This window comes from Lissotriton helveticus, chromosome 9, assembly GCF_964261635.1.
Source record: "Lissotriton helveticus chromosome 9, aLisHel1.1, whole genome shotgun sequence".
In the NCBI taxonomy this organism is placed as follows: Eukaryota; Metazoa; Chordata; class Amphibia; order Caudata; family Salamandridae; genus Lissotriton; species Lissotriton helveticus.
In genome coordinates, this window is record NC_136070.1 from 561,674,503 (window position 1) to 561,702,409 (window position 27,907).

Sequence of the window (27,907 nt, forward strand, 5' to 3'; positions counted from 1 at the left end):
CATGGCTCCTGATGTCCTCCAATATGGACACCTTGATTTGACTTCGGAATGTATGAACATTCTAAGAGAAGCCAGGAGACATTCCACCAGACAATCATACACTTTTAAGTGGAAGCGTTTCTACCTATGCTATATGAACAATGGACATGATCCCTCCCGGGGTCAAGAACAGGTTATTTTACTGTATTTGCTGCATTTAGATAAATCTGGTCTTATTAAGTTTTCCTCTATTAAAGTCCATCTTGCAGCTATTACAGCATATAGAAAGTTCCCAACTCAGGTTTCCTTTTTCAAGATTCCTCTGGTCAAAGATTTTCTTGAGGGATTATGAAAGGTTTATCCACCGATCTGGTCTCCTTCTCCACCTTGGGAACTCAACATTGTTTTAACTAAATTGATGGGGGCTCCCTTTCAACCGATTCACAAAGCTTCTTTACAACATTTGACTTGGACTGCCTCTTTTCTTGTGGCTATCACGTCAGCTCGCAGAGTGAGTGAGATCCAGATGTTGTGTTGTAAAGAGCCCTGCCTTGTCTTTCATGCAAACAGAGTGGTGTTAAGAACCCATCCGAGTTTCTTGCCTAGGGTGGTCTCGGATTTTCACATTAATCAGACTATCACACTCCCTACATTCTTTCCGAATCCTTCAAATGCTCCAGAAAGGTCCCTTCATTCTTTGGACCTCAAGAGCGTTCTGAAGTTCTATTTAGACAAAACAAAGACCCCAAGAAAGTGAGATCCTCTGTTTATAAATTATGGTTCCATGAACACAGGTTTTCCAGCTTCCAAAAGGTCTGTCTCTAGATGGATAGTGTCCTGTAAATCGTTTTTTTGTTTTTTTTTAGTTTTATATAGCGCTAACTAGCTCCGAGAAACCGGGTATCAGAGCACTTTACACGAGCACCAGTTTCGTTACAGATGGACACATTCATTTTTTTGTTAGGCACGGGAGAATAAGTGATTTGCTCCGAATCACAGGATGTTGAGCATCGTTGCCGAGATTCAAACCTGGTTCCCCAGGTTCAAAGTCGACTGCTCTGGCCGTAAGGCTACATCCTCTCCCAATCATTATCCTATCAACTAGCTAACAGAGCTCTCCCTGGTAAACCAAAGGCCCATTCTACCAGGTGGGAAAGCAATCAAACAAAGCATCAACCATAGCTCTTCTTAGGAATGTACCTAATGCAGGGATTTGTAAAACTGCTACATGGCGATCAGTGCACACTTTCTCTCGCCATTATTGTTTAGACTCTGACACACAGGCGGATGCCCAGTTTGGGCAAGCCTTGTTAAGAAATTTGTTTGGTCATCCTTGAAATGTTTAAATGTGCTGTAGTTATACTGTTGCTCGTCCGCGGGAAAGTGGTTATGGGTTTGCTATTCTATTCAGTGCTTATGACTATTGATGAGTATCCCCTGGAAGAGAAGGATAAGTTACTTAATTGTAATCCTAGTTCTCTTCCAGGGGTATACTCATCAAAGTCAAAGCAACCCTCCCGCCTCCCCGGACGGGTATTGACAGTGTAGTATTGTTTTTGCATTTTCTGCTATGATTACATTATGTTTATACACTGTAAAAAAGAACTGACCTAACTGTCACCTGTGGTGCATGATGGAAGCAGCGGGCTCCTGGAGGTCTTAAAGGCAGGGTGTCCATGTTTTTTATACTGTGATGTTTTTTCTTCTATGCAGTCTGTGAGCTAATTGCCCGCTATTACTTGATTTTTTCCCCTGAAAATAAAGGGCTGTGTTGGAACACTATTGCAGTGTATGTTCTCTGTTGCAGTGTTTATATGAGAGATTATTTTCTCTGCCTAAAAACCCATGTAATTTTGGCATATTAGCCTACTTGAAGTACATTAGGCTGCATATTTATGTACGTATACATTTATATATGTATGTTTTGGAAGTACTCTGTACTCATTCATCTAAACATACACATATGTATGTATTTTTATATATGCTCTGGGGTCCCGCACGTGGGCGGGGATTTTTCAGTGCTTATGACTTTGATCAGTATACCTCTGGAAGAGAACTAGGATTACAGGTAAGTAACTTATCCTTACTCCTCCTCTCAGAGAAGAGCCTCATCCAATTGAGGGCAATACTCTCTTCTGATAATGAACCAGGACCAAGTGCTGCTCCCAGATCCCAAGTTACTTCACTTATCATCCTGGCTCCTTAGTTCCACAAATTTGCACACTTAAATATCCCAGCAGACTGCAGGGACAACTTAGCCGGAGCTTGTGTAGACAGTATGAATAAAACAACCTCAATTGGAAAAGATTTTGCATAAGGTGCTAAAGTGCATCCACTTTCCTCTTCACCAAAAGAAATCCATCCATATCTTCTGCATCTGGCATAGTTGGGGCTTGCCCATGCGTCTATTGAAGTCCATTCAGCAGCCATTTCCCGCTTCAGGCCATCACCCTCATCACCTTCATTATGGTCTACCAGACCCGTTAAACAGTTCCTTAACAGTTTATTCAGAGTCTTCCCACTAGAAAAGCGCGCCCCTGGCAACTCATCATTGTACTTTCGTAACTTATGAAAGACACTTTTGAACCCATCCACAGTGCGGATATTAAGTTCCTATTCTGAAAGATAGCTCTCCTCTTGGCCTTAACATCAACCAGAAGAGTCAGTGAAGTACAGGCTTTCACCATTTAGAAACCTTTCCTTCAGTTTAGGGAAAACAGGGTAATTCTGCTCACAAATCCTAAATTAATTCCTACGGTCCCATCAGACTTTCACCTCAATGAACCTGTAATACTGAAGACCTTTTTTCAAGACTCTAAAATGCCAGCATAAGAGCATTACACTTTTTGGATGTCAATGGATGAAGTTTTACTTGGACAAAACAAAGAGCTTTTACAGATCCAATCAACTATTTGTAGCATATAGCACTCCAAGAAAGGGGTATCCTCTCTCAAAGCAGAGCATTCCCAGATGGATATCCAGCCCAATCCAATTTTGTCACCAGAAAGCAGGTAGACCATTACACATATCAGTGCATGCCCACTCTACAAGAACTATGTCTACTTCAAAGGCGTTGTTTGCAGGGGTATCATTTCAAGAACTTTGCCAGAGCAGCAACCTAGAAGAATAGACACACCTTTACGTAGCAACACTGCTTGGAATCAGCAGTTCACAGTGATGTGGAAGTGGGCCAAGTGGTGTTACAACATCTTTTCCAGTGAAGGTGAGCTATCTCCTTCTTCCCACCATCCTCTTACTCGTTACATACATTTTTTGCATGTTAATTATATGCATTTCTAGAATGGTTATATATCTATCTAGCTATCTATCTAGATAGATAGATAGATAGATAGATAGATAGATAGATAGATAGATAGATAGATAGATAGATAGATAGATAGATAGATTTTAATTCACAAATATGTATACCTACATTTCTATTTCTATATCCAAGTAGTTTTTTTTTTTGTGGGAAATATGCTTCTCAACTGCTATTTAATCCACTTCAAGCATGGAAATCTATGAAAGATCCATTACTGGAGTAAAAATATAAGTTACTTACCTGTAACTGTAGTTCTCCAGTATTGGAATCTTTTATAGATTCGCATGCGACCCACCCTCCTCCCCTGGAACGCTCATCTTCTCTCTCAGTGCCTGTCTGTTTGCACTCATGCTTTAAAAATCTGAGGGACCGAGGCTTCAAACAGGAGTGTTCCAGAGGTTGATACAACCTGAATGGTTGAAATGTAAGTTGTTCTCTTTTGTAAATGACTTTGATATGTTAATCAACTAAATGACCTACGGCCTTTCTAGTCTATACCTATCTTTGCATCGATTTTGTAATGTACTGTAGAACTCCCATCTCAACGACGGGGAATGATTCAAGCATGTTATGCTAAGCGTGCTTATATAGCGCATGGCTGCCCCAGCAACGGGGTGTCCCAGCGTTCACGGACTGAAGACCGTGAAAAGTGATGCAAGCCAGAAAAAAGGACAGACAGGTATAGTCACTTTCGGGAAGCCATGGAAACAAGAGCGCATCATGCACATACACCTCTACTAGATGGAAGCAAACAGCCAGGTTTTAATCTGTTCTCGAAATGCCCAGTGATCTTGTGTGCTGTGCGCCATGAGTGGAATGGAGTTCCATAGGGCAGGGGCCATAGATCTAAAGGAGCGGCCTCCCGCTCTGCGCCTGTGCACCCTATGGGGGCAGGCCAAATGCTGGTCTGCGGAGCGCAGTGCTTGCGTTAGAACCTAAAATGTACAAGGTCCCTGCAGTATTTGGGGGCCCTGGCTGTGTAAGATCTTATGAGTAGCACAGAGAGTTTTAAACTGAATTCTCTGTTTGATAGGCAGCCAGTGTAGGCGGTGCAGAAGATGGGAGGTGTGACAGTATTTAGGGAGGGCAAAGAGAATGCGGGCAGCCGCATTGTGTGCCCTTTGGAGTCTCTTCGTGACAGTTTTATGAATGCCCAATAGCAGCCCATTGCAGTTGTCAAGATGTGACAGAACCACTGATTGAATAATCACATGTCGGGTGGAAGCGTTGAAGAACCCCAGAATGGGTTTGAGTCCGCGTAGGTGGCCAAAGCAAGGGCCTGCCACTTCTTTGGCATGGAGCTCGTAAGAGGGGGAATTGTCGATCAGGACCCCCAGATTCTTAACTGCCCCTTTCGGTTGAGGAGGAGGGCCCAGTGCCACAGGCCACTACTGATAGTCCCATTTGTGGGAATCCCGGCCTACCAAAAGCACCTCAGTTTTTGAGGAATTAAGTTGAAGATAGTTATCTACCATCCAATTTGAGATGGCCAGGACGTCTTCACAACATTTTTGTTGGTCTTGGACTGAGTTATTAGTGAAAGTGAAAATCAATTGTGTGTGGTCCGTGTATGATATCATATTAATCTTCCGATATGGCCAAAAGGGCAAGAGAGCGGGCATACACGTTAAACAATGTTGGACTCAGAGCAGAGCCTTGGGGGACACCACAATTGAGGGGGTGAGTACTGGACAGATATGGAGGGGATTGGATCTGAAAGGGCGATCCGATAGAAAAGACGCAAACCAGGCCTAGGCTCCACCACTGAACCCTGTCCCCCCGAGTCGATGGAGCAAAATCTCATGGGAGACTGTGTCAAAGGCTGCACTCAGATCAAGCAAGATCAATGCTGAAGTGCTGCCCATGTCCTGTGATGCCCTCAGCTGCTCTGTGAATGCCTGCAGAGCGGATTCCGTACTATGCTTAGGCCGGAATCCGTTTTGTGACTTGTCCAAGATCTCATTGACTTCCAGATACTTGGTCAAGATGATATTAACATGGGATTCCATTACCTTGGCCAAGTAAGGAAGTAGAGAAATTGGCCGGAAGTTCTCCGGCAGAGATGCATCCAGTGCTGTTTTTTTCAGTAAGGGAACAACCTTGGCGTTTTTCCAAGAATTACTGACGACTGGAGCGATCTATTAATCAATTCCCAACCCTCAAACAAAATACAGTCCTGGAATTTCCCAAAGGTGTCCGGTTTTACTGGATCATTAGGAGAGCCTGATTTCACCTTAGCAACCAGGGTTTCCAGGTCTTTAAAGGACACAGTGGAAGGGCAATCCCCTGTGCTTGTCTCTCTCATACTGGATTTCCCCAGACCAAAATGGAGAGGAGACGGAAGTCAACACTCTCATTGACACTGTCGTAACAAACGACATGCGTCACGTGCGATGTTCCAAGGTTTTAACCAATCAGCAGAGCATTGACTCTATATCTATTAAGTTAGCAAAAGCAACAAGCGATTTAGAGGTTTTATTTAAAGAGGATACATCAACCACAAGGAATATGGAGGCAACCAGGATTCATGAGGCCTTTTTTGGTGATCAAAAAAGCCTCTTTGTTAGGCCTGGCACGCTTAATGGCCCTCGAGTTCCCCCACCACCTAGATGGTACTCTGGGGAATGTAGACAGGCCCGTATGGACCTGGGAAGAGCGATTAGAACCAGGCCGAGTCTTAAAATCCGTCTTGCCAGGGCTGCCTATAAAAATGCCGTCGTTAAAGCCAAACGTAACTGGGACGAGCAAAGGTGGAACTATTTAAAAGAGGCGGGACACCATAAAGATATGCGTAAGTTCTGGAATGTTTATAAGTGGGGTGTGGATAGCAACCCCGAGAAACCAAAGAATTGGGTCCCACGCCATAAATGGGTGTCATATTTTGAGCCGCAATATGCGAAGGGTGATGTTTTAAACTATTCCCCGGAGATTCCGTTCTTGCCATTTTTGGATGATCCATTCACACTGAAAGACGTGGAACGTGCCCTAGATCTAGTGATACCTGGTAGAGCGCCAGGTATCGATGGCATTCCCGCGGATCTATTCTTGCAGGATAGGGTCTCTTGGGGCCCATATATACTCCTCTTGTCAAATATGATTGCTAAGGGCGCACCCGTTCCGAAATCATGGCTCGGGGCTGAAATTATTCCCGTCTTTAAAAAGGGGGACAAATCCTTGCCTGGAAATTATCGACCGATCAGCCTGATCGACACCTCACAAAAAATCTTTGGCAGGCTGATCCTGGATAAAATACTGGCATGGGAACGGGACCTCAACATCCTGACCAATCTACAAGCAGGTTTTAGAACATCCATTAGCACGGTCGACCAGGTAATGCATTTCACAATGCTGTACTGGAAGACCGTGACATTGGGCTGCGGCAGTCTATACGCCGCCTTCGTAGATTTGAGAGCGGCTTTCGATCTGGTTCCCCACTCAACTTTGTGGAACGTCCTTAAAGACATGGGTTTACCTGGGCCTTTACTCTCACTGATTAAGAAAACTCCATGACCTAAATTATGCTCAGATCAGATGGGGTAGCCCTGGCAATGTCACAACTCAGTTCCCTGTCGAATCTGGAGTACGGCAGGGCTGTGTATTGGCCCCAACTTTATTTTCCCTTTATATCGATGATGTTGCGAGAATTTTAGTTAACTCCAATGTTGACGCCCCAATCCCTGCGGGAGCAAAAATTCCTATTTTAATGTTCGCAGACGATTGTCTCATAGTATCAAAAACCCCATGTGGGATGCAAAAGGCGCTGAAGCTTTTTGATGAGTTTTGCACCACAAGGGGTTTAGAAGTTAATGTACTTAAATCCAAGTTTATGACTTTTAAAGCTCCGAAAACATTTAGAGGCTCTGTAACTATGAATGACCATCCCCTGGAGAGGATTCAGGCCTTTAATTACCTAGGTGTGTGTATCCAGAATGATTTATGCTGGATGCAGCAGATTTAGCTGGTAACTTTGAAACATCGACAGCTCACAGGTGCTTTGTGTCTGGAACACTCAAGGTCCCTCACTAAACCGATAGCCCCTGTACTAGCGGTTTATAAGGGTAAAGTGACCAGCTGCGCTCTATACGGAGTTGAAATGTGGGGTATGAGAACCTTAGGGAATTGACGGTGTCTGAAAACTCTTTTTTAAGGAATCTAATTAAATTACCCCAGAGCACCCCCCTGACTCCTCTCTTTTATGGCCTAGGGCTGTTTCCAATAGCTATTATTGCATCCCTTCGTCCAGTACTTTACTGGAGACGGATCTGGACTACACCAGAACTGGCCACCTACACTCGGGGATTGCAGGACATAATTACTAATGGCAACACCCACAACATCAAATGGATGGTGCATATACGGGGTGTGCTATGTGAACTAGGCCTCAAAGAATTATGGGAGGATCCAGTCAACGCTAACTTTCCCCCTAAGAAGGTACTCAAGGACCTCTATTGGAAGTCCTTGGCCACTAAACTCTTCAGAAAAACAGATCCCTGTTCTTTGACAGGTATGTTTCTGGATATTAAAAAAGGCCCGTATCTGGAAGGATTCTGGGACACTATCATGAATCCCCTGGACCGCAAACTCTACTTCCAACTGAGAGTTGGGAGTTTGCCTGTAAGGGCTTTTACTAGCAGATGGTCCACAGGAGACAAGGCTTCGTGTCCAGGCTGCCCGGCGTTTTCTGAAACTATCGGACACCTGTTGTTCGAATGCCCTGCATACGTGGCCCCTCGCAGATTCTGGCTCCGCCCAATGTGCAGGTTACTAGGCACCAACAGTGGATTGCTTGCCTTAAGAATTATCCGTACCTGCACCAATATGACGGTATATGTAGCCACGGCAAAATTCCTGGGGTGGGTATGTCCCATTAGAACCAAATTGCTTGTAAATTAACTTCGCTGAGGGATGCAAAATTGCTATACTTATTTTTTGTGTAATATGTACAGTTCTAAGAGTATTTTATCTGTTTTTATCTTTTTTACCAAATTTCTTAATAGTATTTATTATCTTATACATAAACTTGTAAGTACTGTATGCTTTTATGACAATTCGTCGAATAAAGCTTGTTTGACTGACTGACTGAAGGGCTTGTAGAGAGTAGGGAAGATCCAGTGAGCAGTTAGGCGGCCATGGTTTAGAGGTGGCCCTTCTGACGTCTAGTGTGTTGTAGATACACTCAACTTTGTTGATGAAATAGCGTGCCAGAGATTCGCATTGCAGGTTAAAAGATATTATGTTGTTAGTTCCTGCCGGAGATTTTGTGATGTCATTTAGAAGAGAGAAAATTGTTTTGGAAGGGTTAGGAGTTGATGTAATCAAGTTAGTTTAGAATGCGGCTTTTGACTTTCGTACGAGTGTGTGGTAGGCTTTAACCGCATGCGCGCTGCGGCGATTTTCGCGCTACGCTGCTTTTTTCAAAAAGCCGTGTTAGATGACGAGCTCAGCTCGTCATCAGCGTGCGAGCGGCGCAACTGATGACGAGCTGAGCTCGTCATCAGCGCCGAAGGGGTTAAAGGCCTGCCTATAGGTCTTTTTAGCTATCTGTAAAATATTTCAGTACTGGAGAACTTCAGCTACAGGTAAGTAACTTATTTTCAGTTACAGGTAAGTAACTTATTTTCTTATCTCTAACTTCAGTTCTCCAGCTTTAACTCTTCCATCTCATTATCTGAAGTTTGGGTTATTTAAAATGAAGTATATGTTTTACTAAAAAAACACAGTGGTTAAGTCCTGTGGCCTCTAAAACACTGTTTATTGCTATTAAAAGTGCTTGGGGATTTGCAGCTTAATGATGGGGAATGATTGGAGCCTGTGAATACTTGACAAATACCAAAGCTGTATAACTAATGTTACAGGTAAGTAACTAACTTCTTCTCCAGTGTTGGATCTTTCAAGAATTCACATGATTTAATCAGAGTACCCATGCAAGAAGAACTATTGATGGACGGAATGCTGAACAATGTCAAACACTCCCACCCAGTCAGAGATCTGGGCCAAACTGAAATGTTGTGGTGAAAAAAAAAACAATGGATTTAGGCCCAGATCTTTGTACTGGGGTGAGTATTTGACATTGTTAAGCATTCCGTCCATCAATTGTTCTTTTTGCATTTGCCGCCCTAAGTGGGACGGTTATGCCCAAACATGGGCCCTTTGCTCGCCATTCCACTGGAGTCCAGCTATTCTGGTTAATGAGGGGTGATATCCCTAAACAGATCCTAGGATGCTTGTTTCTGGTACAGGGAGAACCAAGCCTTGCAGTTCGGGCTGGAGTGTTTCCCATGGGGAGTAGGATCAAGACTGATTTGCATATGGCTGGGTCCAAACTGGAATGGCATGGTGAGCAAAAAAAAAAGATGGATTTAGGCCCATATCTCTACTGGGGCTGAGTGTTTGACATTGTTCAGCATTCCGTCCATCAATTGTTCTTTTTGCATTATTCAGAGTGCCAAGCAGATCATAAGCTTTGAATAAACCTGGTAAAAGGTGGCTTCTGCCAGCTCTTTTAAATCGAATCCTAATTTTAAATCGCCATAGCTTGGCTTTCGCTTCTGTTTCGCGCTAGTGCTGTAATTTGTGCAGTCGCGCCTGTATTTGGGGGGGTGAATTAGCGAGTCTTACCTGCACTTTAATTTTTGGAAAACTCACCCGCATTTGTGGGATTTAGTGAGTAGGGCTACCTGGGAGGCTTACATCGCGGCGCTAGCCGCCATCTTGGATGAGTGGTTGGGAAAGCGGGCCGGTGACTAGGCGCCATCTTGGTTGGCGGGCTAGACGATCGCATAGGCGGTCTCCCGCGCTCTGCCCTCGCATCCTGCATTTAAGGCGATCCCTTACCTCAGCAGGTAGATCTTTTAGAACCTGCATGCGTGTTACTGCTTCCGCCAGCTCTTTTAAATCGAATCCTAATTTTAAATCGCCATAGCTTGGCTTTCGCTTCTGTTTCGCGCTAGTGCTGTAATTTGCGCAGTCGCGCCTGTATTTGGGGGGGTGAATTAGCGAGTCTTACCTGCACTTTAATTTTTGGAAAACTCACCCGCATTTGTGGGATTTAGTGAGTAGGGCTACCTGGGAGGCATACATCGTGGCGCTAGCCGCCATCTTGGGTGAGTGGTTGGGAAAGCGGGCCGGTGACTAGGCGCCATCTTGGTTGGCGGGCTAGACGATCGCATAGGCGGTCTCCCGCGCATTACGGTGACAAATAGTTATGGAGGGCCCAGCGCGCAGCGCTGGCGCGCAGCGGGCTCGGAGGTAAGCCCGTTTGCGCCAGTTCGCACCCAGGACGCGCTGGTGCCTGGACTTGCCGCCCCTGTCTCCCTCACGCCCTTAAGTTATACGAAAGAAGAACTCCTAGTCCTGAACCCGGTTGTCTTGGGAGAACATCAGCCCTCTATTACTGCTAATAACCACAACTCTCTGGTTTGTGGTCTGCTAAATGTGAGATCCTTGTGCAGGCATCACACAGAGATAGCGCTTCTCATAGAACAACATGAGTTAGACGCCTTATTCATGACAGAAACATGGACGAGGACAGATAGCGGTATAGAATTGGGTCAAGCCTGTCCCCCAGGATACAGGATTAGACATAACCCTCGTGTTGGGGCTAGAGGAGGAGGGGTAGGGTTGATCTACAGGGACTCGCTGGATTTTTCCCAGTTAGAAATCAAGAAAATCAAGGAATACAAACTGATGGGCTTCTCTCTGAAGGGACAGGGGGGGTACTATTCACTGGTCTCTTGTGTTATAGACCGCCGGCTGGCGGCACATCTGCTGTGTCCGACCTCACCGACCTGATTTACGACCTATCCAATTCCCACGCCAGAGTGATGGTATTGGGGGATTTTAATCTGTGGCCAGATGGGCCAACGGACTCAGCCTTTATATACCTCACTCAGGCTTGTTGCAGCATTAATTTGGAGCAGCTGGTTCTCTCCAAGACTCACCAGAGGGGACATGCTTTGGATTTGATCTTTGCTGACTCTAGTAAGGTAAGGGTCAGAAACATCCTCCCACAATGCTGGACGGACCACGCCCTAGTCCTTTTCTCCGTAGCTCTCCCGACGGGCTACTCCAAGATCAGTAGCACGGGAATGGCTAGAACTGGGAGACAATGGTCCAGGCTTTCCAGAGACGCAACTCTCCCAAATCTGCTCTCTGAAGCCTTTCAGCTGGCAGACAATGTGGAGGAAAGTTATAATGCCCTCACCCAGCAAATTACGACCTCTTTGGATATGTTGGTTCCGCTAAGAAAAACGCGAGATAGAACAAAAACTGCCATGCCATGGTTCTCGAGGGAACTCCTCCAACTTAAACATCAGTGCAAACGAGCAGAGCGGAGATGGAGGAGACATTATCTGGTATCGGATAAGGTTCTCTTCAAACAGGAGTTGGCAGCCTATAAGACACAGATTAAGTGTGCAAAAGCGAGGTTTTTGGAGGAGACTTTACTGTCAGCTTCAAACAAAGCACAGGCTTTGTTTAAAATGGTCAACGAGCTGTCACGACCGGCCTGTGCCACTACAGCTATCCCAGCCTCTCAGTTACTATGCGACTCGCTGGCCAAGGCCTTCGAGGATAACATCGCGACCATCTTGAGTAACCTGAGTCCCATGATATCAGGGGCTGTTCACTCACCTACATCTGAGATGGTGGCTGGGAAAGCCAGGCTGGATAGTTTTCCTCTTCCATCCTTCGCAGAGTTTGGTGTTCTAGCGGATAGTGTATCCTCTGGTTCTCCCCTCGATGTACTTCCGCACAAACTCTGGAAAGTTTTTAGGGAAGAGTTATTCCCTCCTCTCCACGCAATTTGCTGCCAATCTCTTGACTCCGCCCAGGTCCCGGATAGCTGGAAACTAGCGGTTGTTTCTCCACTGCTGAAGAAAGAATCACTGGATCCCTTATGCCCCGCTAATTACAGACCCATTTCATTACTTCCCTTCCCGATTAAGATCCTGGAAAAACTGGTCACGAAACACCTGTCCAGTTTCTTGGAAGTTAATGACTGTCTGGATGCGGCGCAGTTTGGTTTCAGACCAGCGCATGGAACCGAATCAGCTTTGGTGACTGTCTTGAGTGACCTTCGTTCGCATGCCGACTATGGACGAGCAGCCTTTCTAGTGCTGCTCGACATGTCGGCAGCGTTCGATACGGTCAGTCATGCCACCTTGACCAGGAGACTGGAGGAGGCTGGTGTGACGGGCCTGGCCTGGGATTGGCTTGTATCATACTTGGCCAATAGACATCAGGTGGTTTCCCTGCCCCCCTTTAAGTCTACCATCAAAAGGGTCGGTCAGGGAGTACCCCAGGGCTCGGCCATTAGCCCCATTCTTTTTAACCTCTACCTCCACCCCCTGGTCAAGCTAATTAAATCTTTTGGCATCTCAGTCACCAACTACGCAGATGACACCCAGCTCATTTTCTCCTTTGAAGGGGAGAATGCGGTGTCTCAAGAGACCTTTCACCACTGTATGGTCGCCACGGCAACATGGTTGAGTAACAGCTCGCTGCAATTCAACAGCTCCCTCTCTCTCTCGAGGCAAGATGGCGGCGGCTCCCTAGACCGCTGTGAGACACCCTCTGCCCAGTGCCTGGGAAAATCAAAGGGCTCCTTTTTTCTTGGAGAATGACATGTATCCGTGTTGGCGGTAGAAAGATATAAGCAAGAACTCTTACATGCGGGTGGAGCGAAGTAATATGCGTGGAGCTTACCTGGCATCTGATCCTCCCTCAATAACAGACCGGCCCCATCCATCTCTGCACCTGGTGGCCTCGGTGCTCGGCTATGCGCTGTTGAGACTTCTTTCCTGGCACCGCCTTCCAAATGCTCCGAGCGCTCTGAGCGAAGGCAGCGGGGGACAGAGAAACTCTCCATCCGGACTGGGGATGGAAGGCGCCTGTATTCCTGCAAAGATGGCACCAAAAAATGCTGCATCGGGTACTGCCGCTTCCAAAGCCCGAGCGGCTAAACAGGCTATTCGAGAACAGAAGCTTGCGGCAAGGCGCGCTTGCGGATCTGTATCAGAGGAAGGAGCCTGCCCTGACCAGCAACCACACAAGAGAGAGCGAGGTCAGTCCAAGCTGGTAAAGACTCCCGTTACACCGGGGCCCGGCCCGGGGCCATCTGTGGTGGACCTATTGCGGAAATTACCCGCCGGAGCGGCTGTTTCTTCCTCCCCTGTTCACCACGCAACAAGCGGAGCGGTGATTGCTGCCGCTCCCGCAGTTCCCGCCGGCCCTGATTCGCTGCTCTCTCCTCAGGCAGAGGTAGCTTTGGAGCCCGGTGCAGAGGTTCCCATTGAAGTCCCTGAGGCTCCACAATGCTCAAAACCGACTGAGGCAACAGAAGCCAGAAAATCGGCAGATCCGACCTCTACTGAAGCAACTGAAGCTAGAGAGGCAGCTGATACCACCGCACAGCAACAATGTGACACACAGGCCCAAATGGATGGGGGATCACCTGGGACGCCTGGCACAGAGGTAATAGCATCAAAATCTACAATGCAAATAGTACCTACATCGGCGGGGCTGGTATCATCACAGCAAGGGTCGGCACCGATCCAAAAGGAGGTAAGGCCTGCATCTGCACCCACACCAGTATCTCAACCAGCACAGGCTACGCACACCCTCCATAGTGATGTTTCTTCTGTTTCTTCTGTCGAGCCCAACTCTCTTGAATCAGCTCCAGTGCATCCCCAGGCATACATAACCCCCCTCGAGACTGTTACTTCCAGCTTGGGTAAGGAGATTACCATCGCTCGGCAGCATCTAAACGATGGGAAGTGCTCAACTGATTTCAAATTGGGGACAGGCTTAGCGTCAGATACAGACAAGGAACCATCAGAGTTTTTTACCATCTCTGAAGGTGCGGAGGAGTCTATACTGCTTCAGGACCAAGACATTGACTCAGACTCCTACTCTCTTTCTGATTCCCAATCTGACTCAGATATTTGTACAAATACGGATGCAAGCTCACAAGATAGTGATCCTGACGCAGTTATGGGCAGACACAGGAGGCACACAGTGCTAAAAAAGAAAAAAAGCCACCTTGGCTCTAGTGGTCGCCCTAGGGTCCAATCTCCTCATACTAGCGTGCAGGACCCTCCCTCCCAGACCCCATAGCGATAGTTCCCCTTTTTTTGAACAGCAAAATGCCACCTTGACATCTGTCATGGACACAGTGCTTCAGGCAATAGCCTCCCATAGGGAACAGACTTCAAAAGATGGGCGCAGGGCTCAACAAGCACTTCACAAAGTCCAGGGCGTTGTACGCAAACTTTCTAAATCAGTGGCTGCATCAAATGCAAGAATGACCGACATGGAGGACCGCATAGTGGTAAATGAGGCTGAAGCCACTGCCGTAAAAGAACAAGTAGATGCTCATGATGCTGAACTAAAAGACGTCAGGTGGAAACTGGAGGAAATGGAAAACCGCATGCGGCGCAACAACCTCCGAGTACTTGGTGTTCCGGAAAAAATTGAGGGTGAAAATGTGCGTATGTTTGTAATCCAGCTCTTCAAGGATACGCTCCCCGAACTTTCCACCTGGAACTGGGAGCTAGAGGTGCAACGCGCCCACAGAACCCCATTTACTTTAAGGGCCACAAAGGAACAGACTAAATATCCAAGGGCTATCTTAGTGTACTTTGGAAATTTCCTCCTCCGTCAAGCTATTGCCGAGAAAGCAAGACCAGATGCTCATCGGACAAGAGGTGAAATTTCCTATTTTGTTAGACCTGACTTTTGCCACACCACGGTGGAGCGGAGGTGGCGTCTCCGACAACTGATTAAGCCTTTCCTGGAGAAAAAGGCCCAGGTGTACTTGAATAACCCGGCAACCCTGAAAGTCATCTATAAGGGCCATGCTAAGTTTTTCACATCAGAAATTAAAGCAAAAGACTTCCTTGACAGCATGAACTAGAGATGTATTTTTTCACTATGACGTTAGGCCCTATTGCTTTAAAAAGAGGGGGGGACTAGAGGGAACTAGAGGGAACCAGAGGGAAACAGCACACCTAGTTAAGGCTCTGAATTAGATAACGTCTTTGTGAGATAGCCACTAATTAGCTACTAAATATTCTTAAAAAAAAAAAAAAACTCTAACAACTTGATATCCCTAGGGTGCCAGCTTTTGGGCTATTTAGTTCTCCTAACCAAAAGATAACCAATATATACATAGAACTGATGTATATTGCTCTCTCCAGACAGGATCTCTTAGCCCTCTATATAAAGTTCTATAATGGGTCACACTGTTAGCTCTCTTAGTTCTCTTGGCTCTATTTTGCTCACTGTTGTTTTTTTTTTTCTTCTTTCTCTCTTTTTTTTCTCTCTTCTATTCTCACCATGTATTTTCTCCTATCTTATGCCCTCCAAAAGGACATTATAAGATATAAGGTTATATGTGTGGCACTGGGTAGGGATGTCTCTCCATCACAACAGACTCTAGCTAGAGTCTAAATGCCTCATTGGGTGAGAGGCGGGGGGGGTGGGGGAGGGCAGTTAAGGGGTGGGAGGGGGGGGGGGGAAAGGGGGTGGGGAAAAATGCAAAAAAAATGTACAAATTCATTCGTAAAGAAAAGTATATGCAAATATTATTTGTGGATTACAACAAATATGGCAGAGAAACAAGAGACATTATAATTTTTGATGCTAGTTACAACTCAGTTGGTCGTTATATTAAAACCAGGTTGAACGTATTTTTTTTTAAATGGGGAGAGTGAGTCTATGTTCATGGAATGTGGCAGGCTTAAACGATAAAAGTAAAAGGGCTCAACTATTCCAACTAACACGCCAGAATCCAGTAGACATACTTTGCCTGCAAGAAACTCATATTGTAACTGCTGATAGGGAACTACTTAAATTACCTGGATATAACCTGCTGGTAGCCACAACCCAATCCTCTAAAACTAGAGGGATAGCTATTCTAGCTAAACCTATTATAGGCCCCCCGACTCGCAGATCAGCGGACAAAAATGGCAGATGGGCGATAGTCCAACTAAAATGCGGTCTTACAATATGCGCAATCTATGGCTCAAATATGGATGATCCTACTATTTTCCAAGAGTTAGAGATAGAACTGGCCTCCTGGACAGGCTCCTTAATTTTCTGTGGAGATTTCAACATTGATATAGGCGTACTTATCAACAACAGTTTTACTCTGAATTATAAAGGACGCAAACCAAAAGTATTTAGCGCACTTAGGCAATTAATGGAAAGCCATAATTTACTGGATATGTGGGTTCAGTCAGGCAAAAAGACAGACGGTTATACATTCTTTTCTCACCCTCACAATAAATATTCTCGGATCAACTATATCATGTCATCGTTAGAGGGCTTGGTAATGATTGATATGATTAAGTCCCCTAAAACAATTTCGGACCACAATGCGCTCACCTTTGTCTTCGATTTCCCCGAATTGGTTAAACCAAAGTGTAACTGGACCTTTGACAGAAGACTCTTGATCAATCAGGAATTCATAACACATATGAAAAATTGGGCACAGGGCTTTTTCGATTGTAACCGCTTTAGTGCGTCACGAGTAACGGTCTGGGACTGTTTTAAAGCGGCAATAAGGGGAGAAACTATCTCATTTGTAGCCAATAAAAAGAAGAGGGAAGACAATATTAATACACAGCTCATGCAAGAACTTTCTGATCTTGAGACACTCCATGCCACTCAGATAGGCCAGGGGGTTGCAACATCTGAAACCCCTAAAAAAATACTGATATTAAAAAATGAAATTAATAACACCTTGATCCAAAAAGCAGCCGAGACCTATCAAGCTAACAAAAATAAGCTATATGAATCAGGGGAGAATGTTGGTAAACACTTAGCATTACGAACACGCCAAAAACAATCACAAGGCAATATAAAGATGATTGAATATGAAGCCAAGGAATATACATCCAAGCAGGATATCCTAAACATATTTCAAAAATATTATAAGAAATTGTATCACAGCGATTTGACAAATTCGGATTCGGATATCACATCATTTTTGAACAACTGGCTCCCAGATCAAGAAATAAATACTAGGATAGATGACAGGATTAAAATAATTCTGGATAGAGAAATCACCTATACTGAGGTAGAGACTGCCTTATCCGAACTTTACAACGGTAAGGCGGCAGGCCCCGACAAAATCCCCCTAGAACTGTATAAAATCCTAGGTAAACAAATAATCCCGCTATTGTTAGATCTGTTTCTCGGAGTGCAGTATCACTCTGCCCCACCAGACTCCTGGAAACTAACGAATATTATAATTTTCCACAAAAAAGGTAAACCATCTCAGCTTCCCTCATCTTACAGACCGATATCCCTGATAAACTCTGACTCAAAGCTCTACTCAAAAATACTAGCCAACCGATTGAATGGGGTTATCAAACATCTCGTATCCCCCTGGCAACACGGCTTTATACCCGGAAAGGGCACTACAGATCATACCCGGAGAGCCACTACCCTTTTTGATATCATGGGAACCACGGGGGGCGAGATGGCGATGATTCTCCTTGATGCCGAAAAGGCTTTTGATCGAGTAGCATGGCAGTTTCTCTGGAATATATTAGAACGAAAGAATTTTGGAAACAAATTTATCAGAGCCATTAAAGCCCTATATATCGATCCTAGCGCAAAAATCTCTATATGTGGCAATGAGTCAGAGCTTATCAAGGTGCACAGAGGTACAAGACAGGGATGCCCATGCTCCCCGATCCTGTTCGCACTATACATAGATCCCCTTATTCAGAAACTACTTCTGACCCCTTTAATACAGCCTATTAAAATAGGGCCATATTTCACCAAAGTCATGGCATATGCGGATGACATTGCCGTTGTAACTAACAACCCTACGGTGGCAATCCTGGAAATCGAATCAATTACCCAGGCCTTTGGTACATATTCAGGATACTCGTTAAATAGGGACAAAACCATGGTGTTAGCTACTGATAATATCCATTATGAAAGTGCTCTCAAAGTTGAAGAAGCTACATACTTAGGCATACGCCTTACTACCAAAGTGGAGAAAATTATCCATTTGAATTACACTCCCCTCATTGATAAAATCAAAATAGATCTCAAAAGAATAGACAACTTACATCTATCTATAATTGGGAGGGCTAACTATATTAAAATGAATATTTTTCCGAGGGTCCTCTACCTTTTTAGAGCGATCCCGTTGTTAGCGGGAGATAACTTCATTAAGACTATCGAGTCTGCTATATCTAAATTTATATGGAGCTACGGAAAGATAAGAAGATCCTTCCGCTTAATGTCGCTTCCACAGGATAGAGGGGGACTAGCTATCCCTAATCTAAAATTATATCTCTGGGCAACACTGATGCAATCTATGGATCCCCTGCTTACGGATAAAAAAACTAATACCTATACGTCCCCAGACCTATATATTCCCTCGATCTACGAACTTAGTCTCGGTGATAAATGTAAAGGGCTTTTTTTAAGACAGGTAGAGCCTGCGTATTATAAAAAAATCAAATTGAAGACAGTCTTAGACGCATGGGTGGGTTGGAAAGCAATCTCTAAATACCTATCAATTCCCACTTTTACAAGATATACTCCTCTTTGGCATAGTAAGATCATCCCCTCATCCCTTAATGATTCTACCTCGCAGAGGTGGGAACATCTAGGTATCAATACAGTTGGCGACATATTAGGACATAATATCCCTATATCTTTTGAATATTTTCAAGAAAAATATCGTGTCCCTACGCAGGATTTTCTTAAATATTTTCAAATACTGTCGTGTATCCGCAATGCTTTACCAATAATAATACGAGACAAACTCCCACTTCTTGAAGCTATTGGTAAGAAAACGACAAGAATAGGGGCTTTGTATCAGATTTTTATGGGTAATCTCCCTGATGATATCGAACAAACAGAACAATCTTGGGCTGTAAAACTGGCAAATCCTTATGTCGATATCGATCTTTCACTAGCGCTATCTGCAAAATACTTTATAGCCTCAAATTTAAGAGCACAATATTATAAAACAGTATACAACCTATACTATACACCCGCAAAATTATTTGCTTGGGGTCTTCGGGCCGACGACAACTGCCCAAGATGCAAACAGCCACTGGCCAATCTACTTCACATGTTCTCAGAATGCTCGGAATTGATGAGGTTAAAGACCATGATTTTGGAGTTCTGGGCCCAGGTCTTTGGACGTCAGATAAGGGACTCACTAACTCTCTGTATACTAGGCCATGATGACTCACTGGGTCATAATAAAGAGGAACAAGCGGTAGTCTTTCTGGGGTATGCCGTATTTCGTATCATTTTGGCAGCTCGCTGGAAAGACCAAGACCCCCCTACTTTTCATATGTGGCTTAGTCGCTTTCTTGCAATCTATAAACAAGAAATTGCAATATATGCTACTAGGGGGAGAAGAATGAAAGTAATAGGAGCACAGATTTGGGACCCGATTACAAGATGGTACACAAATGAGGTTCGCCAATTAGGTTCTGCCAATGATTAATGGACACTTCTTTTGCTTCTCAGATTCTTGTTCGCTCAATCTGCTTATATTTTTCTGTTGTTATTTTTTATTTTATTTTTTTTTTTTTTTTTTTTCTCTTTCTTTTTTTTTTTCTCTCTTTGGTGTTATTATCCCACCTGATATTGTATAAATTGTTTTGTTAATTAAGCTATGCGATCAACTGTTATACTTACTCCTGCTTCTTTTTGAATTTTATGTATTAACTATGAATTTGTCAATAAAAACAAAAAAAAAGAAAAAAGAAAAAAAAAAAAAAAAGCAATTCAACAGCTCCAAGACGGAGGTGTTGCATTGCTCAGCGGACCGGGTCTCTCGACCTCTACCACAGAACTTTTGGCCCCCCTCCTTTCAGGGCACGGCAGCGGCAGCTACCTCGGTTCGGAACTTGGGAGTGACAATGGAACCTAATCTTCAACTGGATGGTTTCATTGACAAAACAGTGTCTACCTGTATGGGTTTGCTGCGTTCCCTATGGAAGATTCTCCCTCTGCTCCCCGCCCATGCTAGACCAGAAGTAGTGCGCAGTATCATTTTAAGCAGACTTGACTACTGCAATGCACTGCTTCTGGGGGCACCTGTCACAGCGATAGGCAAGCTACAACGAGTGCAGAATTTCGCGGCCAAGTTAGCACTTTCCCGTCGACGTTTTGACTCATCTTCCGCAGCACTTAGAGACTTGCATTGGCTTCCCATCCCTCAGCGGATTGAGTTCAAAGCTTTGTGCCTGGTTTTCCGGGCCTTGCATGGATCAGGACCGCTGCCCTTACAGGAGATGTTCTCCTGGTACACCCCCACTAGATCTCTCAGATCGGCCTCTGCCTATTTGGCTGTTGTTCCCAAGATTCGGAGAAAGCGAATGGGTGGCCGCTCTTTTGGCTTCATGGCATCTAAGTTGTGGAATGACCTACCACTGTCGCTCAGATGCTCAGGAGACCTTCTTTCTTTTAAAAAGAATTAAAAACACACCTGTTCCCTAGGTCAGGGTAGTCTTTTTTGCTGATACCGCATTGACTGTGCTTCAGGACCTGTTTGATCACAGCGCCAGGATGCCCGTCGGGTGACAGAAGCGCTCTACAAGTGTGTTATACATACATACATACATACAAAAGGCTCATCTTTACTGAAACAGGTTACGTAGAACTGCTTGTCCGAATGCCATATTTTATAAAACAGTGGTCCCTATTTTAGAAACGAAATAGTCTGTGAGGACAGACAAAACAATTTTGATACACTTGATAGATGAAATGACTTTTGTCCAGCCGGACAAGAATTTTTGTTTTTATTTGATTTAGAACGATAATTATGAAAATGGAAGAACCATTTAGTATCAAGTGGGCACAGCCGTGACCCATACAATACAAGACAAGACAAGACAACAAAACAATAGTGGCCAAGAGGGCAAAGCAAAAATTGCATCTGTATACTATTAATCAGTTGTTACAGATTTTAAATTTCATTATAACACTCCACTGCAAATGATAATATTTCAGTCATATATTGCATTTGGGGGTTCAGAGGTCGACGACGTTTCGATGCCGTATTTTAATCTAGGGCATCATCATCAGGACAGGAAATGACAGTTGTTGTCTTAGCCATTATATTTAAACTAAGCCTAGGTGGAGGCTTAATGTGGCCGTATTCCGTGACGAGGTCGGTCAAACTGTTTTTATGGAATCTCGGGTAGCAAGGCACACTGTTGCCCCTGCCAGGATAGGGAGGAGAGCCTAATGGCTCGAATAAAGGTCTGCTCAATGGCGTTTGTTCACCTTTCAGACCGAGCAGCAATGGCAATCAATCGGTCAATCAATCACCGACCTTTGTAAAGATATAACATGCTCCAGTATTCACATTTAACTAATCACTCATGCCCGCCAAGAGGAGCAAGTGGAGCAAACTGTTCTTTTTTATCTTAGTTTCAAACATTTTTTGCAAATGCTTGCAGTCAACTGATTTAGTGAGAGGGACAGTTATTTTTCAGTCTGTGCAGAACATGTTATCTACAGCAGTACATGCTGCAAAGAAAACATTACTTAGGCAGCAGTGTACTTGTCATGGATTCATCCGAGGCTCCAACTGCCAAATGTTCTACTGCTTAGTAATAGGCAAGAGGGAATATTCTATTCTCTTCTATTGAACTTTTGATCTAGACCAGCTGTTCTTAACCTGTGGTCTGTGGACCACTGGTGATCCCTGGCACCCTCTCAGGGTGTTCATGAATGTTTAGAAAGTTAAATAATATTAAACTACTAATAAAGTATATATGCATGAAAAAAGTCAAAAGACAATGAGAACATTTAAAAACATTCTGTAAATGTGAAGGAATTTGAAATTGGAGACTAAAAATTCATTTGGTATCGGTTTGATTCGTGGGAGCTGCACAAGTACAGCAAACAGTAGTGTGGACGATTCACGGCTTCAATTAAAGCACTAGAAATGTTCTGACAATAAAAGAGGATGCATTAAAAGTGAAGAAGACAAAACAATATGCAAGAGTCTAGCATATCACTTTGGGGTTAATTTACAAGCTAATTGTGCTGCCTCATTTTGGACCCAGCTATATGCTAATCAGTCTTGACCTTGCTCCAGTGGGAACAGCCCAGTCCGAAATGCCAAGCCAGGTCCTCCCTGAATTGGGACATTAGTAATACAGGACCGGTTACATCCTGGTGCACAGGACCCACATCTGGGCATACTCGTCCCACTTAGGGCGACATACATAAATTGATGGATGGAATGCTTGAATTAATCTCAGCCACTGGTAAGAATGCAGCACCTGGGGAAGCTCAGCAGGGGATACTGTCTTGAAATTACCAATGTCCTACCTTTGGAATAAGGGTAGATCAAAGCTAATTACAGGACAGAATACCTCCACCACCTCCTCATTGTTCTTTGTTTTTTTCATTGGGAGAAGGTGGATGTGACTTCAGGAATTGAGAATTTTCCACTAAATTCACATCTGGCATTTCCTGAATTGAAAAATAAAATGTACACAGCTCAAGTAGGCACAAGTACATTTCCAAATAATGGTGTACTTAAGAATGATGTATGACAAAAGAGCCTACTTTATGCCAGGAGAGATCCATATGTACATTGCAAGCTGTAAATACATTGTAATGCTTTGAACAATATTGACCCTCTCTTGGTATCCCAAGAGGGTTCTTGGCACAGAGATGAAATCGTATTGGAAAGCATTCCAAGAAGTGAAACCGTTAATGCTCTTCTCTTTGTAAAAAAACACTTAGGCTGGGTGGCGTAGATGTGGTATCTTGCAGCTACTGTGCCTTCACCACCCATCATCTATAGTCTCAGTATAGGTCCATCGACCTGGTGACTGTGAGGTTGCTCTTGTTGCAGAAGTAGTGCTGAAGCCGACAACGGTGCCTGTCCGGAGAGTCCTTCCTGACCAGTACACGCCCAGTGCAGTCGGCATAGAGCCTACGAAGGTCACAGGTATGTGCCTGGTAGTTGTTAAATAGACGGCAAAAGGGTAAAGTGCCAGACAGAAATTTACACCCACCAAACAACATAAGCTTCATTGTAACTCATAATCTAAAAGACAGGCCATAGTGAACTAGAACTAATTTTACACATGCATAGGTCCAAATTGTGTTTATTCCCACCAGTACAGGCTGAAAGCCTCAAGAACTAATTTGAGAACCACTTCAGATGCAGGAATTTAGTCAGCTTAAGATCTCACTACCTGCCCCTGAAAACTGAAAAAATATCTGTTCTCATCCATGTCCTTCAACTCTGACAATATGCCCCCATGTCTAGAGGTTGTTCAGCAGGATAGTGCATAATGTATAGCTGTTATAATTCACTTACTTGGTGCTACACATGAACCCACCCTAGAAGACAAGCTGAGACTGATAGAACTCATTACACATGCACAGTGCCCCATACGCAAATCGATATGCCAAGAGAAAGTCTTAGGGCCAGATGTAGGTAGGCTTTTACCGGTCGGTAACGTCCGAATTTGGCCGTTACCGACCGGTAAAAGCCTTTTGAGATGTAGGAGGCATTGTTACCGATTCGGTAATTACCGAATCAGTATTTACTGAATCATCATTTACCGATTCGGTATTTACCGAATCGGTAAATGACATGTAGGAAGCCCTGTAAACAGTGCTTCTGGGCTTTAAGAATTCGTTATTTACCACCAACTATTAGTTGGTGGTAAATAAGGAATTCCTATGTAAATGCATAAATGTGCATTTACACCTGTGCCATGTGACAGACATACATGCCCTTAGGGCATGTATGTATGCCACATGTGCACACCAGCACTACTCAGGAGTGCAACAGGGTGTCAGAGTGACACCCTGCCACCCTTGAATTTTTCGGTATTTACCGAATCGGTAATTACCGATTCGGTAAATACCGAATCTTACCGATTCAGTATTTTTTACCGAATGATTACCTACATAAGATTTACCGATTCTGAAATACTGAATCGGTAAAATTCGGTATTTTAGAATTGGTCAAATCTATTTACCTACATCTAGCCCTTAGTTATTGCAGAATTCATTCATCAGCATAGAAGAGGTGTGAATGTAAGAAACTCCCTCCATAAATCCAGGCATATGTTCCAAACACCCCCCAACCTACAATCTCTGTCTTTGCTTTCTCCCTCAGTGCTTTCCTTTCTTGTCCTCTCCAGAGACAGATGAGTGCAAGCTGAACCGTAACATCTGTGGTCACGGTGAATGCATCTGGAAGCCCTCTGGGTACATCTGCCAGTGTTCCCATGGCTACTATTTCCACCCCACACGAAGATACTGCATCGGTGAGTGTGACCTCAGATGTCTTCACCTTTTAAGATTGGACTACTCTCTCCTTTGTTGACTTCTTTAAATCCCACATTTGTCTGTGTTTCAGATATGAATGAGTGTGAGAGTGAGCCCTGTGGCATCGGGAAAGGTTTGTGCATGAACACGGAAGGATCCTACATCTGCAAGTGCAACCGGGGTTACAAAGTGCAGGTGCAACATGGCATACGATCCTGCATTGGTGAGAAATTCCAACATGCTGTGATAGTCATTTTCCTTGATGTCTTCCCCAAAATCTACATTGACAGCTTACATTTTTATCATCAACATTGTTTACCTCTGGCATCCTCCTTTTTCACTTGATACCATATTTGTTTTCCAATAAATCCATGATTGTTTTTTATTTGTTTTCATAATCACCTTTGCTTCACTTGACATTAATCTTTGTTTTCATTGAAATACCTCTTTACTTTTTGTTAATGAAATTTTTTTCTATTCACAGGTACTATCCAAGTTTTTCTCTTGATATTTCAATTTGCTCTCTAATATATTCCTGTTCATTTCTATTAACGTCCATCCTTGTATTCCGCAAGATTAGGGTTCTCTTTCCTTGTTTTCAGTGTCTATTTTTATTGAGATTATTTTTAGTTTAATTTTGGATCCGTGTGAGTTTGGGCTTATTATTTGTTCCTGGCTGACAATGTAATTTTTGCACATGAGAAATGCATTTCTCTCCCTCCGTGTGCACCACCTCGACAGCCTCTTTCCACATCACCTAGCGTTTCTTGGAAAAACTCTATGGCCCTTCTCTATTTAATACACAAAGAAAGGTTCTTACTTTGCTCTGTCCTTTCCTAGACATCGATGAATGTTCCAAACACAACGTCTGTGGCGAGGGTCTCATCTGCCACAACTATCCTGGTTACCACATCTGCGACTGTTACCCCGGATACCAGCCGAAATTAGGTCGCCCTCACATCTGTGAAGGTAAAGTTGTGGCTTGTGAATGGCTGAATGGGCATGAGCTTGTGGGGAAGATGGTGGTCCTTAGACTACTTTGCCTCAATGAGTACCTTGTAGCAAGAAACATCTTAACCTCCTTTAAAGTAATCCCAAGTAACAATAGATATCTGGGTTCTCTATTGGCAATGAGAGGGCTCAGTGGCTAGCATAGAGTGCTCTACAGTCCTACACAAAAATATCCCAAATAAAATAAAAAATAAGGGTCACGTTTTTTTCTACCTGGAATAAGGCAGAGAATATCACAACAACTAGGCATGCAGGAAATTGCACAACTCACTGTTGGTCAACCAATAATGGTATTCAGAGTGCAGACCCTACAGCATGCTTGGCAGGAGAACAGTGTTGGTATTTGAGTGAGCACAAACATACTCACACATTTTTATACTTCAAGTTTCCTATAGACGTATTTTACACACATATTCTTTATTGAAATGCAAGTAGAAAGTGATATAAATTCTACAGCATTTGGGTCTTTCATAGAGTCATATGCTTGAATATCCCCCTCCACCAGGCTGGGAACACTCGATAGACAATGTTAGGTGGTAGTGATCAATAAAGCACGTAACTAACATTTTAAACACCCATAGACACGGATAGCCTGTCCACCTCCTTCTATGATCCTAAGACTGACCAATCAGGGGGTTAACAAGGGAGCTGCACTCCATCCACAGAGGCTCCAAATGCCAGATTTTGTACTGCATGTTAGTTTAAATGAATACTCTGGAGCTTGCCTCAAAGAGTTTGCCTATTTGGCTATAGATTACTGCATTTCACATCAACAGCATATTAAGATTTCATCTCTTGCCCCAGAATTAAATACTTTTATTACCCCAGATGCTGGATTACACAAGCCCATAACTAGGGATTCTTCTCTAGATTACATTGGCCGTTACCATTCTTTGGTAAAAAAAAGCTTCAGAGAAGTTTAAATTGCCTATATCGATAATGGAAGAGTCAAGTTTTGTTTACGAACTTAAAGAAAAATCCAGGATAGCTTTTAGATCATTACCAGAATATTTTTGAGATGAAGGACTCACCAGTATGAAAAGTCCTAAGATCTCCTCTGACTATAGCAAGGCTAAAAAAGCAGTACAAAGTCCTAAAGTCCACTCATGCCTGTCTCCTTAATCAAAGAAAGATGGAATCGGACATTACTGCTGCATTGCAGAGAAAATCTAGCAATCACGTATGAGTCCTCCAGACCAGGAATGCAGATGATGGTAAGATGAATGAACTCAATAACCTGATCCTATGTCAGGATTGCTATTGTGTCATCTATGGTTGCTTTATATGACAAATAGAAATCGAATAAAATTGCACCATTCCTGCATTAGTTATCTGAAGACCACAGAAAGCAGTCCATGTTAATATTCAGCTATGGATTCAGCAGTAGTAGTCTTTGGACAAATTGGCAATGCTACTGACAGGAGAAGATAGGGATGGCTAAGCCCTTTATTGCATCCTGTATTGCAGGCAAAAGTTATGAACATGCCTGTCGTTGGTGACAATATTTTTGGGAAATATATTGATACATTTTAGATTATTAGGGTACATACAGATTCTGCTAGACCCATTCATCTTTATAGAGGATACAGAATTGCTTTTCTTTCAAGCATGAATATCAGCAGAAAGGATATTTCTGAGATTCAGGGTGGGTAAACGCCATTTTCAGTTTAAAGCATGTCAGTATGTCCTGAAATCAGCACCCTACATGTTTATCAAGTGTCTGGATCTGATAGAAGCGCTTCTTCAAAGAGAAACATTCTTGATTCACTCATATTTGGGCGATTAGTTAATCAGGGCATGTTTGGTCAGCAATACTAAACAAGCAGTGCCAGGAGCAGTTGTGTTTATTTCCGAACTACTCTGGTCATCAATTAAAGGTCTATTATGTCCACAGACAACTTTTGTAGGATCAAGGATACATTCAAACAAAGAAAATATTGCCCATCTTTTAGAAGAGGTCAGACGTTAATGACTGTGACCTACTGCATCCAAGATTATGAAACCTGAAAGAGTTGTTAGGACCCAGGCCCTTTGGCATTCTAGTACGATCACATAGTTGGCTAAGAATGCAAGCAATGCAAGAAGTGAGAATGAATCTTATAGTAGATACAAGTAGGAGGAGACAGGAAAACAAAAAAATAATTTCTCAACAAATAAGGTCTGCTCTTGAGGGGTGGACAATCCATCAGGATACTTTCTCAAGACAGACAATGATGTCATTGCTACCACAAGTCTTCCTCATCATGATGCTTCATTGACAGCATGGGAAACTCACTTATTACCTGTTAGCGTCCTCTGGTC

General features: G+C 43.7%; 1 protein-coding gene across 4 annotated transcripts in view; it reads left to right on the forward strand.

Moving 5' to 3' along the window:
- The window catches only part of LTBP3 (latent transforming growth factor beta binding protein 3), an 872,522-nt gene that overhangs the window by 671,769 nt on the left and 172,846 nt on the right, over window positions 1-27,907 (forward strand). For all 4 annotated transcript variants that reach the window (XM_078660467.1, XM_078660465.1, XM_078660464.1 and 1 more), the window contains 4 exons: window positions 23,163-23,258; window positions 24,469-24,594; window positions 24,687-24,818; window positions 25,436-25,564. In XM_078660467.1, the coding sequence (XP_078516593.1) occupies window positions 23,163-23,258; window positions 24,469-24,594; window positions 24,687-24,818; window positions 25,436-25,564 (483 nt within the window). The remainder of the gene's footprint in view (window positions 1-23,162; window positions 23,259-24,468; window positions 24,595-24,686; window positions 24,819-25,435; window positions 25,565-27,907) is intronic.